The sequence below is a fragment of the Nasonia vitripennis genome, chromosome 4, assembly GCF_009193385.2.
Source record: "Nasonia vitripennis strain AsymCx chromosome 4, Nvit_psr_1.1, whole genome shotgun sequence".
Classification (NCBI taxonomy): domain Eukaryota; kingdom Metazoa; phylum Arthropoda; class Insecta; order Hymenoptera; family Pteromalidae; genus Nasonia; species Nasonia vitripennis.
Genome location: NC_045760.1, coordinates 10,503,706 through 10,522,425, shown reverse-complemented (window position 1 = coordinate 10,522,425; position 18,720 = coordinate 10,503,706). Strand labels below are relative to the sequence as shown.

The window sequence follows — 18,720 nt, the reverse complement described above, 5'->3', positions numbered from 1 at the left end:
TGTCTATCAACCAATTTGCATTTGTTTTCATCTTTACAAAGCGTATTGTACTATTTCAATTCCAAATAATATTTATACTTATATCCTACGAAAAATTTGTGCTTATTTTAAATACTTTCCCGCGCCGAAAGCCGCGGTTTTTTTTCAACTCGCATTTTATATATTATGACTTCCGTTCGCGACTGTCCTTTATATCATTCCGAGTACTTAATAGGTAACTTAGGTTAACTTTGCGGTGGACATAGAGATATACAATTAGAACAACTTATTTACTATTCTAACAACGTTCATAATTTTTAGGTCTTCTAAAGATTAATCGCAACGTGATAAACAGTTCAACTTTTTTCACTTATTGCATGATCGGTCCACTTTGTTCACCTCATAGGGAGTTTTGCGCTGCTAACGTTTCTTGCTCTGCGCGCAACCTTATGAGAATAAGCGTATGCCGTAGGTATTATAGTTATCGGATATCGTTGAAATGGCTGTGTCTACATTGGCGCTCTGCGCGCACCGAGTCTCTGTAAAGTACTAGGACCAAGCGGCCAACCTCTTAATTCTTACGCTACTAACTTCTAAACACTACTGCATCATACTTATCGTCTGCTATTTTCGCTATTGCAGTTTGGAAAATATAACCTCTTGTTAAATTTTTTGCTGCGTAGTAAGTAAATAGTTGAGCTTTATGAGTTAAATAAAAAAAATACAGTCTTTTGATCAAAAAGTGTAAGCAATGCGTCCAGATCTTCTTTTTTATTTTGAAGTAGGCTGGTATCTACTTTATTGTATGTCTTTAATAATTAGACGAAGAAAAGCAACAGTTTTCCGAAGGTAGTGGACTAAACCACATTTGAGAGAAAATATTCGACAAGCATATGTAGCTTATTCGACAATTTTTTTGTAATTTAAACTTGAATTTCATATTTTCATCTATTTTCACCTATTTTCATCATAAATATTCAATATACTATTTTCAAAAAATTTTAATTTTCAAAAGCATTTAGAGGTTGTCCACTTGGTTCTAGTACTTTACAGAGGCGTTCGGTGCGCGCAGAGCGCCAAACGCGAGCCAAGAGCGCCAATGTAGACACAACCAATAGGCCGATGCCGTGCAGTTCGGCGATAGTTAAATTGGGTTTTATTAACTTTTTGCAATTAATATTGCATTTTATGGATTTTTAGCGTACCCCCCTTACCCCAGCCCGCAAATATTGAATATATATAATAAAAAAAATACTAGTCGATGTATTTTTAATTGCACATTACAAATAATCTATTTATTGTAATTGAATCTCCGTAGTTTTTTAATTAAAAATAAAAAAAGAAATGTGCTATATGTACCTTGGAAAAATACGTTTTTCTCAAGAAATATTGTGTTTACCGATATTCTATCAACGTTAAAAAATTGAACCCTAGCTATTTGTAATTGAGACACTGCTAAATATTGCAAAAAAAGCATTTATTTATAAAAAAATCTAAAAAATCACTTTTGAGAAATTTAACATACAGCACCAACGTATTGCGCATGCGCAAACCACTCCGAGTGCGTCAGCGGTCAGCGTGTGGCAGGCAAAGCGAGCAGCTGTTCTGCAGTGGAGAAAATACTTAGTGCTGCTGGCTGCACTTTGTGCTTAAAGTTGTTGCTACATAAATGTCCCAAAAAATCTCAAGACTTGTACTTGTTTATGTAGCAACAACTTTTATTAACTTGTTGAAATATCTTAGAAATTAGAATATCAGCATTAAAAGAATACATGTTTTCATATTTCACTTATGTATATTTAAGATTTCAAGATATTTAATATACTAAAATATATTCTCATGAATAAAATTGTTGCATTACAATCTATCATAAACAAGTAAGTGTATATACACATGTATAATACAGAAACTGCAAACAAATCCAATCATAATTTAAAATATAAAATACATTACAAAGACTAAGATATAATATAAAATATGTTGTTAATCATGGAAGTTCCTATTGATACACATAACACAGCTTTTGAAACATTGTGACATTATTCTAATTGTACTCGAATTAATGTACTTTAATAATTGTTTATATGACACTTTCTTATTCTTTATGTCTTGATACTGCCTTTGGTAAGAATATAAAAAAAAATAGTGGCACAAGATTTTATTACGTTTCGTCAATATTGTCTTTAGAAAAGAAAAACTTTGTTTTATGTTTTAGAACAAGAACAAAAAAGATAAATCGAGTTTAAATTGAATTCATTCCAATAGCAAATCATTATAAAAACTAAAACCACCTAAATAAGATAAATAAGTATACAACTTTCAACTTGACTGACAATTTCTTTTTAAAAGACTTTCTTTTTGTTGACTTAAATTAGATAATCCTCTCTTAAAAAAATGATGGACTTGGTTGTGAAGCCTTTAATACGTGATTCTGATTGGTTGCTATGATCGGTTGCCTAGGTAACAGATGAGAACCCGCACGCTTTAAATTCATAACCCTCATAACAGTCATAACCCTGGTAGAAATTTTTCAGGTGTTTAAAATAAAATGAAATGAGGTTAAATAGTATGAAATCTGAATAGCGGATTCAGAAAAAACTATATGCAATATTACCAACAAGAAATCTTGATAAATTAATCATTACCAAAAGTGTAGTATTGAAACATGTGCATTGAAAAGTGTCACCCTAACCCTATTTGAAGTAGGTAATAATGTGTGTGTGTGTGTGTATGTTATTTAGTTTTTTTTTAAATATAAGTGAGAAGTGCAATTAAAAGAATAAAAAGTATAAAGATATATTGTGTCTTCGTGCCCAAAGTCGCCCACGGTGAGGTTTAAGAAGTGAATTTAAAGAAAAGTTCAGTATCCGAGTCAGTGAATTTGAGTTTATCACTACAATGCCCTTTAAATTTTAAAATATGTAATCTAGATAATTGAACTGTTTTCATTCATATTTTCACACCAACGGCAATGTGAATTTTTTAATTTAGCGGCTCACATTTTGCTTATAGACAGTCACGCAGTAACTACTATCTCTAGCACATTGTATTTCCGGTTTCCAGTGTATTTTTACCTGGAGAAAATGATAAATATTTTGGCTTTTTTGTTAAGGCATTAATGAGAATATTTACTTTTAATAGTTGTGAGAGATTTTGAGATTTTTCCATTGCATTGCATTTGCTCTCATTTAAAAACTAATTTCTAGAGAGCTCATTTTTTGCATATATATTTCTGTTTTGGTTGTGAAAATATTTAAAGTTGAATTGACCTTAACTGAAATACTTTTGATTTCGACTTCAACACCCATGATAATTATTTAGTCGTATAAGTTATTCACATCAGTGTCGGAATCGAAATAAAAAGTATTTCAGTTAAGGTTAATTGAACTTTGTATATTGTTTCATTGACACAAAATAAATCTATATGTAAAATATGCGCTCTCTAGACCCGTTAGTTTTCGAATGAGAGCAAATGCAAAAATAGAGAAATAGGCATCGATCTCAAAATCTCTCACGACTGTTAAGAGTTAAAATTCTTATTAATGTCTTGACAAGAAAGGCAAAATATTTATCACTTTCTTCATGTAAAAATACACTGAAAACCAAAAATACAATGTGCTAGAGATAGTATTTACTGCGTAATTGTCTATAAGCAAAATGTGACCCGCCAAATTAAAAAATTCACATGTGCCTCAATGTGAAAATATGAATGAAAACAGTTAAATTAAAATCATCTGGATTACATGTTTTTATAGGTAGCATATCAAGTATCTGTGTAAAATTTCAATTGCCTAGCTTTTTTACAATGCAAATGAATAGGGTTGTAATAATAGGCTTATACTCACTGATTCTTCTACTGAACTTTTCTTCAAATTCACTTCTCAGACCTTAACGACAACGACTTTGGGCGTTGTTAATATATTTATATTAAAAGTATTACAGAATATGGTAACATATGGTAGGTAATATGGTAAAAATATTAGCAGAAATTAGTGTACCCAAAACTTATGTTGTTTTTTCTACCAGGGTTATTAGACATAGATAGAATAAGGAGCGCGCAAAGCGCGCCTTCATTCCTAGTTTAATCAAACTTGATGGTCTATAAGATGATCATCTCGCCTGTAAGAATAACGGGGAGGATTATGGCAAAGAAGCAGCCAGAATATAGGATGGCTCTTGCCACAGACTTGAGCTAGTAGAGTAAAAGCATGAGTATTCTTATGATGATTGTGAGTTCCTTGTACACGTTCAACAGCGGTTTCATCATCAAGAATAGCTTGGAATTGATATATTAGATTGCAATTACAAGCATTCCAAATAATGATTATTCGAGAACTAGTATCACACAGTGTAAACTGAAACAAAAAAATATAATTTTGTAGCAATCATCAAAGATCGTTGTAATACTAGTAATTTAAAATGCATGTTTCTTGTCACAGTTATTTATCGAAAAGCTATTATTCTTTGCAAATAATTTTTAACTAGAAATTAAGCAACTCTGAAAATCAGTACTTACATGCGACTCTGTTTTATTGCAATGTCATTGCTGCACTGTGGATAATCAAATACCCAAGACACGATTACTAAGGCTATCTCGTATAAAGCTAGAGTACCGACATACACTAAAAATGGTATGAAATATTTCTGATTTCTTTCACCAACACAATTGTTTATCCTGAAAAGTAGGAGGAAAGAGATAAGTATTCCAATACTACCCATCCACAGTGAATATGCATGATTAATCAATCGTACCAGGGACAATGATGATCCATTCTCCTAATGCACCTTTTACAAATCCTACAATGATGTGCCCTAGGTGGTCTGTAAGTCTCACACCTAGTGCACACAGTCCAGTCATTTCTCATCACAATCATCTCCACCAGAACTTCCTGTATGAATATCCGAAAAGTCCATCCTTGATTGCGGCAATGGCACAACCCCTGGATCGCTGCATACTGCTTTCAGATGCGACATCATCAGCAGCAGCACAAAGTGCAGCCAGCAGCACTAAGTATTTTCTCCGCTGCAGAACAGCTGCTCGCTTTGCCTGCCACACGCTGACCGCTGACGCACTCGGAGTGGTTTGCGCATGCGCAATACGTTGGTGCTGTATGTTAAATTTCTCAAAAGTGATTTTTTAGATTTTTTTATAAATAAATGCTTTTTTGGCAATATTTAGCAGTGTCTCAATTACAAATAGCTAGGGTTCAATTTTTTAACGTTGATAGAATATCGGTAAACACAATATTTCTTGAGAAAAACGTATTTTTCCAAGGTACATATAGCACATTTCTTTTTTTATTTTTAATTAAAAAACTACGGAGATTCAATTACAATAAATAGATTATTTGTAATGTGCAATTAAAAATACATCGACTAGTATTTTTTTTATTATATATATTCAATATTTGCGGGCTGGGGTAAGGGGGGTTACATATGTTGCCGATCGCAGAGGGAAATGTCAGTCATGAGCACAGGCTCATATAAGTACACAGCAGTAAGAAATGAGAGTAACCGTATGGATGTACATACATTTTCATCGAGCAGTAATGAACATATTATTTCATTTTAATACCACGTAAACCCTGCTCAATTATTTATGCAATACATAACGTTGTATACAGATTCAAATAAATTAGATAAGTTTTTAAGGACTTTTTAAACATCGATTTGAACTGCATCAAAGTTGGATCGAAGTACATTGTGAATTTGACTCGTAGTACGTACTACATACATATAACATAGGTGACGGAACGTTAAAACAAGGTGACGCAACAGGCGGATCCTGCGGACTTGCCCGCCCTGCCTGGGGGGGTTGCTCTCCGCTCATATACCCCATGTGTCTAGCTCGCTTCTCTAGTCAGTCTACATCTACACTCTCCGGCGTCTCGCTTAAATCTGTCGCTCTCGGGTGCTGGTGCTGGCAGCACCACGGCTATACCTGCCCCTTCCACTCACCCTCATTCACCCTCTCTCGTACGTCAATCGCTCTCAGGCCTCAGCTTGCCCCCGCATCTTGCACACGTGTCAACCATACTCTCAGACTCTCTCGCTCAACCGTCTTTCGCGCTCATAAACCTATAAAAAGTCGCTCGGTTCTCGCTCATAACCTCTGGCTCGGAGCGCTCGGTTTATGGTTTAATCCGTCGCTCAATCTTATCCTCACGCTTCACATCTCTTTCATCATCTCACTCTCTCTCTCTCTCTCTCTCTCTCTCTCTCTCTCTCTCTCTCTCTCTCTCTCTCTCTCTCTCTCTCTGCACACGCACCTATCACCTCCACAATATCAAGCCCAGAAATACTCTAGTCGCTACTACTTATTAGTGCTTACAAAGAGGTAAAACTGATACATGAATACTATTTTTGTTGCTTAATTTTTGTTTTGTTAATACTTTGCTCAAGTCTTGCGGTATACTCGTTCTCCTTTGTTGTGCTCCAAAACAAATTATAAATAATATTTTAACCTATATAGTAATACTTGCCTTGCTCAAATCTTTGTCTTTTACTGCAGATAATAATGCTTTGCAGCAGCTTAGTGAACAAGCTGGTCAGGTTCGACCTCGACATAAACAAAAAATCTCTGAAGGTCAAACAGCCCTAATGCTGGCCGCTAAAAATCGCAATTTGGAAGCAATGTCGGCGCTGCTTGAAAATCCTCTCATTCTCATATCAACAGGCGACAAAGATAACAAGACGGTCTTGCATACTTATGTGGGGAATATTTCATATGCAGAGCCTATACTATAAGAAAGTCTATAGAAGAAAGAATCATCGATCCAATGGAGAGACGTTTATGAAATACTATAAACATCTGATTAGGCTGGCACTGGCCCTTACCAGCGAGAACAAGAGGGGACGCTAGTCTGGTGACTGGTCCCGACCGAGTAACTGAGTAGTCGCATTGAGTGCGAGTCTTATATATTGATTAGCTGAATAAATCTTATATTATAATTATTAATTAAATGGGTTGTGTCTTAAGTTATTCTTAGTTAAATAAGACTTCCTACACTTATATTACTCGAAACTTTCAATAAGACTGAGGACCAGGCGTGCAAGAATTTCCGTAATAAGTATATTAATGTCGATCTTAAAACTATCGTCGGAAGTCGTCAACTGTAAGGACAATAAGGGACTAACGCCTATCATGATCGCAGCGAAGAACAAACAGCTCGACGTCGTGGACTATCTACTCTCGAGTGCGGAGCAATCGTCAAGACCAACGACAGAAGTAAGGAGACGATCCTGCACTTAATGTTAAGTACAGTAACAGACTTTTTTCTCCTTTTGTATCTGTGATTAAGTAAGTATAGCTTTAATACGTGTGTGTTAAATCATTAACTTTAATATGTTTATTGTCGTTATTATTCCACTTATTGTGTCCCTTTTGTAAATGTATGTATGCAGCAGATGTGAATTGCGATTGCAGATGAGAAACGACTGAGAAAATTGATTGAGACTATAATTTATTCGCGCCTGCACTGCGCAGTGTGCATCTGGGGCCGTATTTCATAGGGAATTAGTGAGAGTGAGAGTGAGATGACATCGATGACACTGAGAATTGTTTTGCGGTCGAATGCGGATGGATGCGGCAAAGTCACTAGAACAGTTTGGTGATTTTGCATAGAGCCAATTTCTAAAAGTAAGGATGTTCCCCTAAAGTCTAAGATAGTACTGAGCGAACACACTGCAATTCACACTGTTTCTTCTGCTATTGCCACCGAACAAACATAACCTTATTTTTTATGAGAAATGAAGTGATTACTGATTAGTTTTGTACTTTCGTAATTGTCCTTACAAATCGACTTTCATGTAAAAATAAATAAGGAGTATATTTACATGTATTATTATTACTTAAGATAGCTGTAAAAATGCACTTCAGCGTCGAGGTTATGTTGATTTGTTTTTATCTTCGTCAGCTTGTGAATCGGAGTCAGGTGTGTTCGTTTTACAGCCTTGGTTAGCCTTCATGGAGGCATCGTGACTTTACATTGCTTATGCAAAATCACCAAACTGTTCTAGTGACTTATCCGTCCGTATTCGACCGCAAAACAATGTGCTTATGTGGCCAGACCTCTCACTCTCACTAACTCCCTATGGAATACGGTCCCTGCATAACTATAAAATATATATAGTAGTTAAAGATTTACTGTAAATAAAAAAAAATTAAAATAAAATAGCGCGTTTCACCATTATACCTACCTACGTTGACAAAATATAAAAAAAAATATTTTTATAGCTTTGATGAATGTAACCATTCAATTAGATAAAGAAACAATAGGAAAAAAAAGAAAAAACGTATAAGTATATGCACTGAGCCTAATTCATTATTCAATGCTCTTTTCCTTTTTTTTTATTTTTCAAGTATACAAACCATATAGAACCCCAAGTATACTTGTATATATATACATACTTGCAAAAGTCCTTCTCCGCCTCTTGAAACTCTTTTCAGTGTAACAAAGAAAAGAAGAGAGAGAGAGAGAGAGAGAGAGAGAGAGAGAGAGAGAGAGAGAGAGAGAGAGAGAGAGAGAGAGAGAGAGAGAGCGAGAAGGGGAGACAAAAGATCAGCTGCATTTACGCATGCCATATTTTCGCGCCGTCGGCTCCCTCTATACATCTTAACCTAAAAAAACGCGCGACAAACATAACCTTTCCATTCGCCATCATTAAAATCCGCTATTGATTCAGTCATCGCACGCATATGATCTAGTCGTCGAGAGTGCAGACGTAATCGAATTTACTAGCTGTGTGACTTGTGAGAGATGAGCTCGTGGATTTCATTCTGATTCAGGTACACACTATAGTTACGCTGTCGTCAAGAGAGTTGCTACATAAGTATATTTCTTTTTGCTCGTCGCGGTGGTTTTATTATACAATAACACACAAGACAATGTCCTCCTCATGTGCGCGAATAGGTCATAATAGCCGCCACTAACGACTTTGTTTTTCGTTGATTCGAGTGCAGCGTTTGTTATTGTTAATTGCATCGATCAATCAACCGCGCGCAATAGTTTTGTATCTGCGCTAGGTACTTACTGCTTCGCACGAGCAAAGCTATAGTTAACACTTGTGCGCATCGGGAACTTTTGTCCTCGAATCGTACGCAGATTAAGTACTGTGGGGTTGTTTTTTCATATAAGATAAGATTTAGCGTGACTTGAGCCTCTCGATTTGAACAGTTCAATCATTTAAAATTAACAAAGGCCTGCATCAAGAACGAATAATTTTAGTAATCTTCACGAATAACGTTTCAGTTGTTCAACAATATTCTGGACAAGTGTAAAGAAATCTCAAGATGACCAGTGATAGTGAGAAGCAGCCACGAAGTAGGAAGTCAACCTGCTCCAGGTATGACGATGATCAGAACCTCCTGGACTGTTATGGCTCGGAGGGTCACAGGATACGTTCTGGTACAGATAGTTTCCCAAACATTAATGAGAGGCCAGTAGAGGATATTTCCATTGAATTCTTCTACAAACCTCACACAATTACACTGCTGCTGATCTCAATATGTGCAGTCATCTATTTTGCGTTTGTCAGGTATGTGCCATGCTATAACATTGTGGGTTATATTTATAACTGAATAAATTCTTTGGGATTGGCTTTGTTAAGATGACAGATTGACTAGGGTAATTAGGTAGATGTTAGTGCTGAGTTAAGGGGAGCACAGGATTGCATAAGATAATACTGTCAGAACTTGAGCAAATTTTTCTTGGATAATTTTATTGCATTTTACAATGAATCTTACCAAAAGTTTTAATTTAGAATTGACATATTTTAGCATACCTGTGTCATTTAAAAGTTGCTTAATTTTATTGAAAACATGTTAATTTGTATCTTCATTTATTGTTTTTTCAATAATAAGTTATGAATAAAATATGAACAATAAAGTAAGAAAGTAAAGAAGGCCATTGCAAAATAGCAATTAGAAGTTTGTGTACTTATCTATATTGAAGTAAGTTACACAATTCATGACAGCACTAATTGTTGCCTAGTTTCAAAAATTGCTATTTGGTTGCTATCCTTTATCTGAACTCAGTTAAAAATAGTAGGTAACTGGTTCTGTAATCTAACATAGCAAAATAAGGTTAAATGAAAGAAAATCCATTGTAGTATTTTTCAGTAAATATCATGTGAGACAGTGCCATATTTTAAAAAAAAAAAGCTTGAACATTTTATACACAAACTAAAAAACATCAATTTTTTACAGGGACTGTTCTAATGTTGAAGATAATCTGAGGGCAGGATTACTATCTATCGTCTTCTTCTTCTTGATAATTTCAATTCTTACTTTTCCCAATGGTCCATTTACTCGACCACATCCAGTGGTATGGAGAATTGTCTTTGGATGCAGTGTTCTCTATGAGATATTTCTGCTGTTTATGTTATTTCAAAACTATGAAACAGTGCGCAAAATATTCGTATGGATAGACCCAAGTCTAGCCTCCTTTCACATAGACATGGATAAGGAGTATGGAGTCAATTGCTCTGACATAACAGTCAAAAAGATCTATGATCACCTGGATGTGTTTGCAGTGGCTCACTTTCTTGGCTGGGCTTTCAAAGCTATTCTGATACGCCACCTTGGTATTTTGTGGGCCATAAGTGTCATGTGGGAGGTGACAGAGATAGCTTTTGCTCATCTTCTGCCCAACTTTGTAGAATGTTGGTGGGATGCTATGATCCTTGACGTGCTTGTGTGCAATGGTCTGGGGATTTGGGTAGGACTCAAAATTTGTCAGATCTTGGAAATGAGGGAGTACAAATGGGTGAGCATTCGAGACATTGAGAGCACCACTGGCAAATTTAAGAGAGCTGTACTGCAGTTTACTCCTGGAAGTTGGACTACAGTCAGGTGGCTTGATCCTACCTGCACACACATGAGATTTGTAGCACTTTGTCAGTTAGTGATATTCTGGCAGGTTTCGGAACTTAACACATTCTTCCTCAAGCATGTCTATGAGTTCCCACCATCGCATCCGTTTGTTGTATCAAGATTAGTATTAATAGGAGTTATAGTTGCTCCTTCTGTCAGGTCAGATTCAAATTATTTTTTTCTTTATTAATTACATTATTTTGCTTTATTTTTATAATAAAAATCATTCTGCATTTCAGGCAGTACTATATGTATGTGACAGACCCCTCATGCAGTCGAGTGGGTACCCAGTGTTGGGTGTACGGTGCCATAATGATGACTGAGGCTTTGCTATGTATAAGGCATGGAGCTGAACTATTTGAGAGGACGCAGGCCCTTAATATACTGCTCTGGCTCCTCTGCCAGTCTCTAGTTTCCGTGCTGTGTGTCTATGGCTGTGTTTTGTGGCATCAGTACTTTGCGGTACGACTGCAGGCATTTTTCCGAGGTTCATGCAGAATCCAAATGTTTCTTCTGCCTTGAACTCAACTCATGTTTGAATTATTTTTTTTTTTTATTAAGTTCTACTTTTTTTTTAATGTGTATGATAAATAATAATCATTGGCTAGATGTTAAGAGGTCAAGAAAAAACAAACATCTGCGATTCTTAAATTTTCATACAATTTTCATACAAAGTGTAGCGTTACTAACACAAAAACTTCGTCATAATAATACTTTATTTTTTCCCTGTGTGCCGCATGTATTTTCAGACTGATAAAAACAGCTCAGGTGCCCAGCAAGAAAGTCGCACGGAAGCTACTCCTACGGGCGGTATGTTTCATTTACATAAGATTATCACCTTACCTTGATTACCCTGCGTGCTTTCAAACTAACATATTAGCTTCATGAGGGGGTGAAAGTACCATTGCTTATTTCATTCTCATTATAATTTTTTCATTCGATTGATATTTTTGAATCAAAAACATTATTTACAGAGTTATGAAAACCAAGAGTAATGAATACAAAAATTAGTATTTTAACAATTCTTTAGATAAATAAATGAAGCACATTAGGGATTTCTTGGCTAAAGTAGAATATGATAAACTGATGATGACGTATAACTATCAAATTTTCAGGAGACGTGGGAGACGATGCTGACGACCTGGAGCCCGAAGAAGACAAAAAGAACCTCTAAAAAAGCTGATCGTACTAATAATACCAGCGGCTAAGGGCTGCGAACCTTCTAGTCGTGCTAACGAAAATTTGATGGAGAAAATGGACAGCACGTTAACGTGCCATATAAAGTTCGTTAAATAAAAAGTAATAAAGATAAAAGAGAGACGTATGAAAGTGACATAATAACTTTTTGTTTGTTGGTTTGTTTTGTTCTTAATTCAGGGAAATGCGCGAGTGCGTGTATTGCATGTATAGATGAATAAAAGTGAGAGAGAAAAAAGTAGCTTACGAATAAAATTTTGTCAATTTTTCGTGCTTTTTCTTTTTAAAAGGTGTGAACTTTCCTTTTTTCAGTTTGATGCAAAGAAAGCATTTTAGCTTGTATTGAAATAACATTTTTTTCTCTTACTGCAATGTGCTTTCTTTATGCCTTTTTTCAATCTCTAAATTTGGAAAAATGTACATATGTACTATAGGACATTAAAAGGCCTACGTATCAGCATAGTATCTGTAGATGGTGATAATGCTGTGCACCTAACGTTTTCCATTATATAAAAATAAATTGTCATATATTTTATTTCCTTTTTAAATTAAATACAATTAAAAAATGATCTTTTTGATTTTCTCTCATAAAAACTTTAATTTTGTATTTCATCTTTGACGTAACTAATGTCTTACAATAAGAAGTGTATGGACTTAAACATTTTCAATGATTAATTTCAACAGATATTGCAAAATGAATAAAGTCTGAAAGCATCTGAAAGAGAAGGAATTCATGCAGTTTTAAAATTTGCAGTAATAACGATGTATTCTTATGATAAAATAAGAGCTACAGCTTTAAGAAGTATATTGTGTCTAAAAGGCGGAAAGTAACCGATTATGGATGAGTGTGAACAAATGGTAATCACACTCCTCTGGGAATCGTCTTATTACGTCCTATAATGTACACAATTTTTTTGTCCGATTGAGGTATAATAGGAGTTTCGCGGTAGCTATCAGAAACTTTTTAGTTCCGAGAAGAAAGTTTATATTTAAGTGATATATCATACTCACGATTTATACTTTACAGCAGTTATCATTTGCAAAAAATGTATTTGATATAAAATAGAGTATATCTATGAAAATTGTTTTACTTTCATTCATTGAGCACAACAAAATTCAGTACAGATGTGGTTTATGTATGATTGTATAGACTTGTGTATTATTTTATGTCAGTCAAAGAGGGGTGCCTTTGTGTAAAGCATCGTTTAAGGATAAAAATTTAAGAAAAATATTTCAACATGTGTAGACGACTTTGTAAAAAGCTTATAGAGAAACTTAAGTATATGTCATCTTCTATTAAAGTTTGGTATTTTCATGTAGAAGTTTTTAGTGATATGATTTCCGTACTGTAATTGTAAATCTTGGAGGAGATGAAATCTGTTGAAATACATTAAAAAACTGTGTACTGAGAACTTAAAATCATATGCAGTAGTCTAGATTAAATAACACTTAATTTATAGCCCAAAGAATGTAAATGTAATTTTATATTACCTATTCTAAGGAGATCTCACACGTGCCAATTACATATGTCTAAGCTATGGCAGACTCAGAGGCAGTCTTGTGTATCAAGTACGACAATCGTCTGTCCAGCCATCAATGCTGTGTGATCTAAACAAATTTCATAGTCAAGTAAAAGATATATGATTATAAGATGTTAGTCGCCGTTTGAACTATTTTCTTCGGCATCAGTTTTCGCCTCTTATCATGAAAAAATCTATACATTAGTCATACATAAATAAATGTTCGCGTAACTGCTATGTCGATGTAATGCTATACAATGCAGCTATTTCTCAAATGCAATGGATAGAAGGTCAAATAGTTCAAACAGTTATCTTTTTTTATTTTTTTAACATTGCAATTTACTCAAATTTCGTGATAAAAAAACACATAGGACTTCAAAATATGAAAATATGAACCTTGTTTATCTTTCTGGACTTTCTCTATATATGTGTTTTCAGATGACATAAATACACGGCTTATTTATAAAATTGAAATGAGAAAAATATTTTAAACAAATTTTTAAGACAATGCTTTTTTGCAGGATATTTGTTTATGGCAACATTTTACGACAATAAGTATTTATGATAGCCATGTGATGTTATCTGAATACATTGAATAAAAAAACAATTTCTATATAACGTACTCAAAGAATCTGTTAAAATGTTAAAACTTTCAAGTTATTAAAAGTTTATAGGTATAATTTATAAAAATCTAAAATAAATGAATCGTAAGCTTATAAGCTACCTAATTATAAAATTTCGCATTATAATGAGATATACATATTACATTTAGTTGCTTGATTCGAATATAACATTAACATGTGAAATGTAATAAAACTTTTTTTCGGTTCACTTTCATAATTCATTTATAAATGCCAAACAAGATGTCCATCGAGATTTTAGCTTTTAAAATAGCTAAATAATAAATATTTAATAATTTATTTACATGAACATTCTAAACTGAGGAAATCATATTTTGCAAATACATACACTAACTCTACATATTTCAATCTTTAAATGTTGATTGGTGATTACAAAATAATTTGTTTTTAATTTTCTTTCAATCAATTTATCTTCAAATAAATGCAAAGGATAAATAAAACGAGATAACGAATTTTTTTTACTTGCGAATGAAGCCCTGTTTCTTTTATTCTCAAAAATACAAATAAGTAAATGTTCTATTAGATAAGATGAGTAAAGTATCTTATTTCTTATCTGTAAATCAAAGAAAACATAAAGTTTGTAAGTTTTTTATCTTTAAAAGTTTAGGAAAAAATCAATCATTAAAATAACACGCTGGGTAAATAAAAAATGTATAAAATTTCTGTTTGCTTTTCCATTTACAGAACAATGATATGAATAATCAATAAAATCAAAACAATATTGGTATATAAGTTACTTATATTGTTACAGTTTATAATACAATTATCACAGATACGTAAACTACAAAATACCATATGCTTTATGCTAAATTTTTTTTAAAAAATGCTGTATGCGCCTTGTAGACATGATAAAACAGTCAGTCTACAGATTTCATTCATTTTTGTTCCACTCATGATTTGCTTTGTTTTTTTTTTCCATATATATTGATTATTACGGCCGACAAAAGAGAAATCCAAAATGGATTAATCTGCTTTTTAAGAATCTAGAGTTAATGAACTGTCGTTGCTCATATCCAGATCCAGATCTAAACACTCTATTTTCATTTCAAACTCTTCCTCTCGATTGTTCAGCTTTAGTGTCTCAGAGACAGTCTGAAATTGCAATGAAATTGTTATGCACTATTTATGTGTTCTATCTACGATAATTATTCTTCATAAAGAAATAAATAATACCTTTTTCTGCATTTCATCAGCCTTTAACTTATCCTTATCTTTATCAGTAGTACTTAAATTATTATTAGTAGTAGTGGTAGTTTTAGAGGAAACCTGTCGCTTGGGGGTCGGCCTCCGTGGCTTAAACGACCCGGAGGCCTTCTTCGGCAGCTGCGAGCTAATGTGCTTTTTTGACTCTGTTGTTTGCTCGCAGTTGTGCGTCAGCAGCTGATCTTTTGTTTTGAATGCCTGAAAACAGTTAACGACTTTTTACTCAGTGTATTATTATTATGTTTAATATATTAATTGATTATTATTTAATTTATTTATTTTTCTTTTTAACCATCAATAGTAAACTATCAAATAATATCTATAAGTTTATTTATCTTTCTTGCTTGCTATATATAAATAGTAACTGGCAAAAATATGAAAAATATACTAACGTGCGAACAAAGATCGCACTTGAGCGCATGTTTGCTAAGCTCATGATGCTTAAGTGCTTGAGCCCTGTGGAAATGTCTGTTGCAATGCAAGCAGCTGAATCTCTTGCTGCTTCCACTGACTGCCCCGTTCGTAGAGTTATGGTTGTTACCTCCAACAGTTCCGCTATTGGCACTGTGTCCACTATGAGTGAGAAGGTGGCGTTTAAGCTTATCTGGTCGCGAAAACTCGCGCATGCAGCCCAGGTGTCCACGGAACGGGCATTTGAGTCGTTTCGTGAGATCGTGTATAAGCATGTGTCGGCCTAGGCGGTCTTTACGCTTGAAGCGCGCTGGGCAGTTCTAAGAAACAAAATTTAATAGTGTATAATTATGTGTTGATTTGGTACATAATGTTTTAAACAATCGTAGTGAAAACAAATGTTGTATTGCAAAATATAAATGATAAGAATAGAAAATAAACTGATACTTTAAGTAGAAACATTTGCGGTTTAGCCAGACACCGCATATCAAGTCTTAAAGTTCAAAATATTGGTAATTTAAATGCTTACTGGACATAGGAAGGGCGTGTCCTCGCTATGTATGAGCTTGTGATTGGCAAGATATTGTTCGGTCTTAAAAGCTTTTCCGCAATCCTCGCAAGCAAAACGAGCGGAAGAGGCATGAGTCTTTAAATGCCTACGTAGAAACCTCTCGATAAGGAAGCTCTTGCCGCAGTGCGGGCAGGCATAATCATGGGTCGTCGTTTCCGTATGATGTTGCAAGGCCTCCAGATTTGAGAAAGACGACTTGCAAATAGAACAGCAGTAGTACCTAAAATGATTTAAAGATTTAGAACATTATCAATTCAGAAATAATTATAGCAAACAAAAATGTAATGATTATCACTTTTCAGTTGTCTTCTGTTTCTGGACAGAGTGGGTGTATTGGTGCAACCCAAGGTCTGTAAGTGTGCTAAAAGCTTCAGCGCAAACGTGACAGCGGTATTCTGAGCGTTTGTGACTGCGTGTGTGCTCCAAGAAATCCTCAAGTTCGGCAAACATCGAGCCACAACCGTACTGCACACACTTGTACACTTTAAGAGTCAGATGAGAGACTATAAGGTGGCCTTTGAGAGCCTTGTACGAGTCAAACATCTCCTTGCAGAACTGGCAGTGGTATGAGCGTTCAATGCTGCCATCCGCAGGTGCCTAAGAACGTGTTGAAAGTTAGGTTTGCACTCTTTTGGTTAAACAATAAAACTGCAGGTAAAAATATTTGATATACCTCTGGAGGTAGAGAGTGTATTGCTGTGCCTGGCCAGACTTTGTGCGAAGACATGTGCTTCTTCACATTGGACTTTTGGGCGAATGGGCGACCACATACTACGCATTGATATGGCTTTTCACCCGTGTGAGAACGCTCGTGTTGCTGCCAGTAAAACTTTTTGGCAAATTGCTTATGGCAGTAGCTGCACTTGTACTGTATGACAAATGCACATGTTAGAAACGAAAAAACTAAGTATTTATCAAGAATTATTAGATTTTATTACATACCTTTAAATTTTGTACTTGTCCAGATTTATTTTCTTGTTCTAGATTCTCAACAGGATTGTCAGCTTGTGGAACATCAAGGTTCATGGAATCCTGCAGATCACTTTCTTCTAGACTCTGATGAATATCATTTCTTAAAGCTTGTATCTCATTCACTTCTTCATTCAAAGGATCATCATCAGTTCCTGTGATAGAGGAATTAGCAAAAGACTCTAATCCATCAGTGCTTAAAATTATGGGTACATTAAAGCTTGAGTCAGACGTTAAGTAGCTAGCACCTTCCTGGTCCATGCTAGGGAATACAATTTGTTTACACCTTTGCTTAAGTTTGAATACAAAATAATCCTTGTTTGTACTTACCTGAAAAGTATATCATTCTCCTCCAAAATGATTGGCTCCCCAAGTTGATGAGTCTGATCAAAATCATCCTCAGGATTGTACTGAGTACCATCTTGGCAGTTATCATCAGTCTGAACAACAGGGCTGTCATTGCTCACTAAATATTGACTTAAATCTACAGTTTGCTCCTGAACCTTAGTATGCTCTCTTTTGTGAAGTACAAACAAGTGCAACGATGTGAACTGGCTTTTGCACTTGCCGCATTGAAATATATCCTCTTCATCTTGATCTATTGCTGCGAAAAGCATAACGTCAACAATCAGTAAACTTTGTAATTGTACAGAGTGACCTTACAAAGCATGTAATACCTGACTGCTCAACTTCGCTGATCAGTGTCTGAGACTCTAATAGAGATTGAACTGTCGAGCCGTCCAAAGAAACACCTGCAAGAAGACAAAAGACAGATACCTGATTATTATGTAATTGAAAGCAAAAGAACAGCATCTACGTATGTTGACAATTTCGTAATCAACTGACACTGTAAACAAGTGATGTAACGTTCTTCCCTCAAATGTAAACACTAACCTCTCAAACTTATGCTTATTGCAAACCTCAATAGACCTGCACCCCATAATTAAATTTTATTATTCTCAATCAACTCCATCAATCGAAGTTCTTGAAATTCTTTCATTTATAAGTCGGCCCGCGATTAACCCCCAAATGACGACAACAACAAACAAAAACACATACCCGACAGAGCATCGAAGATTGACTGCGCCATTGTCTACTGCTGGCTTACTGTTTTACAAATCGTCTTCACCGGATGCGACACCGGATGATCCTCGACAGACACATCGTGATCCTGACAAATATAGACAAAATTTATGAACAAAGGCGAAGATATTGTGCGCGTCGGCCGCAGTGACACCGTTGTCAAAGTACCAACAAAGGCTCCTCGCCGCGCGAAGAAGATACCTATATAGAATATAGAATAATAAAAATCGCGATGCGAATGGTATATATTGGATGTGTGCAGTGTATATATAT

General features: G+C 34.9%; 2 protein-coding genes and 1 pseudogene across 9 annotated transcripts; 1 reads left to right on the top strand and 2 right to left on the bottom strand.

Annotated features, from left to right (window-relative positions):
- Positions 1-1,439: 1,439 nt before the first annotated feature.
- LOC116417250 lies at positions 1,440-5,943 on the bottom strand (annotated as a pseudogene).
- LOC107981702 (phosphatidylserine synthase 1) lies at positions 5,748-14,002 on the top strand. 8 transcript variants are annotated; one of them, XM_032599928.1, is made up of 8 exons: positions 5,748-6,316; positions 6,491-7,042; positions 7,134-7,232; positions 9,231-9,516; positions 10,187-11,011; positions 11,092-11,314; positions 11,602-11,662; positions 11,968-13,471. In XM_032599928.1, the coding sequence occupies exons 4-8, from the start codon at positions 9,272-9,274 to the stop codon at positions 12,024-12,026; spliced, it is 1,413 nt and encodes a 470-aa protein (XP_032455819.1). In that variant the 5' UTR covers positions 5,748-6,316; positions 6,491-7,042; positions 7,134-7,232; positions 9,231-9,271; the 3' UTR covers positions 12,027-13,471. The 8 variants fall into 8 exon arrangements, 7 of the variants coding, with proteins under 7 accessions (XP_032455819.1, XP_032455818.1, XP_032455820.1 ...); XM_032599927.1 differs by having other exon boundaries at positions 6,491-7,232; XM_032599929.1 differs by lacking the exons at positions 5,748-6,316; positions 6,491-7,042; positions 7,134-7,232 and adding an exon at positions 8,320-8,811.
- Positions 14,003-14,929: 927 nt separating this feature from the next.
- Positions 14,930-18,688, bottom strand: LOC100117113 (zinc finger protein 341). The gene is made up of 10 exons (XM_001601398.6): positions 18,424-18,688; positions 18,042-18,116; positions 17,695-17,968; positions 17,338-17,626; positions 17,069-17,263; positions 16,691-16,992; positions 16,354-16,615; positions 15,806-16,144; positions 15,384-15,611; positions 14,930-15,302 (listed from the first exon to the last, which is right to left on the bottom strand). The coding sequence occupies exons 1-10, from the start codon at positions 18,452-18,454 to the stop codon at positions 15,186-15,188; spliced, it is 2,112 nt and encodes a 703-aa protein (XP_001601448.2). The 5' UTR covers positions 18,455-18,688; the 3' UTR covers positions 14,930-15,185.
- Between the last annotated feature and the right edge of the window lie 32 nt (positions 18,689-18,720).

What these genes read in the sequence shown, in the direction of transcription:
- LOC107981702 (XM_031929378.2), top strand. Translation starts at nt 9,272, where the DNA reads ATGACCAGTGATAGTGAGAAGCAGCCACGAAGTAGGAAGTCAACCTGC. An exon ending in TGTGGCATCAGTACTTTGCG is followed by an intron (nt 11,315 to 11,601) that starts GTACGACTGCAG and finishes ATGTATTTTCAG; the next exon opens with ACTGATAAAAACAGCTCAGG. An exon ending in GGAAGCTACTCCTACGGGCG is followed by an intron (nt 11,663 to 11,967) that starts GTATGTTTCATT and finishes TCAAATTTTCAG; the next exon opens with GAGACGTGGGAGACGATGCT.
- LOC100117113 (XM_001601398.6), bottom strand. Translation starts at nt 18,454, where the DNA reads ATGGCGCAGTCAATCTTCGATGCTCTGTCGG. An exon ending in AAACAGAAGACAACTGAAAA is followed by an intron (nt 16,616 to 16,690) that starts GTGATAATCATT and finishes AAATCATTTTAG; the next exon opens with GTACTACTGCTGTTCTATTT. An exon ending in CTGATGAAATGCAGAAAAAG is followed by an intron (nt 15,303 to 15,383) that starts GTATTATTTATT and finishes TTGCAATTTCAG; the next exon opens with ACTGTCTCTGAGACACTAAA.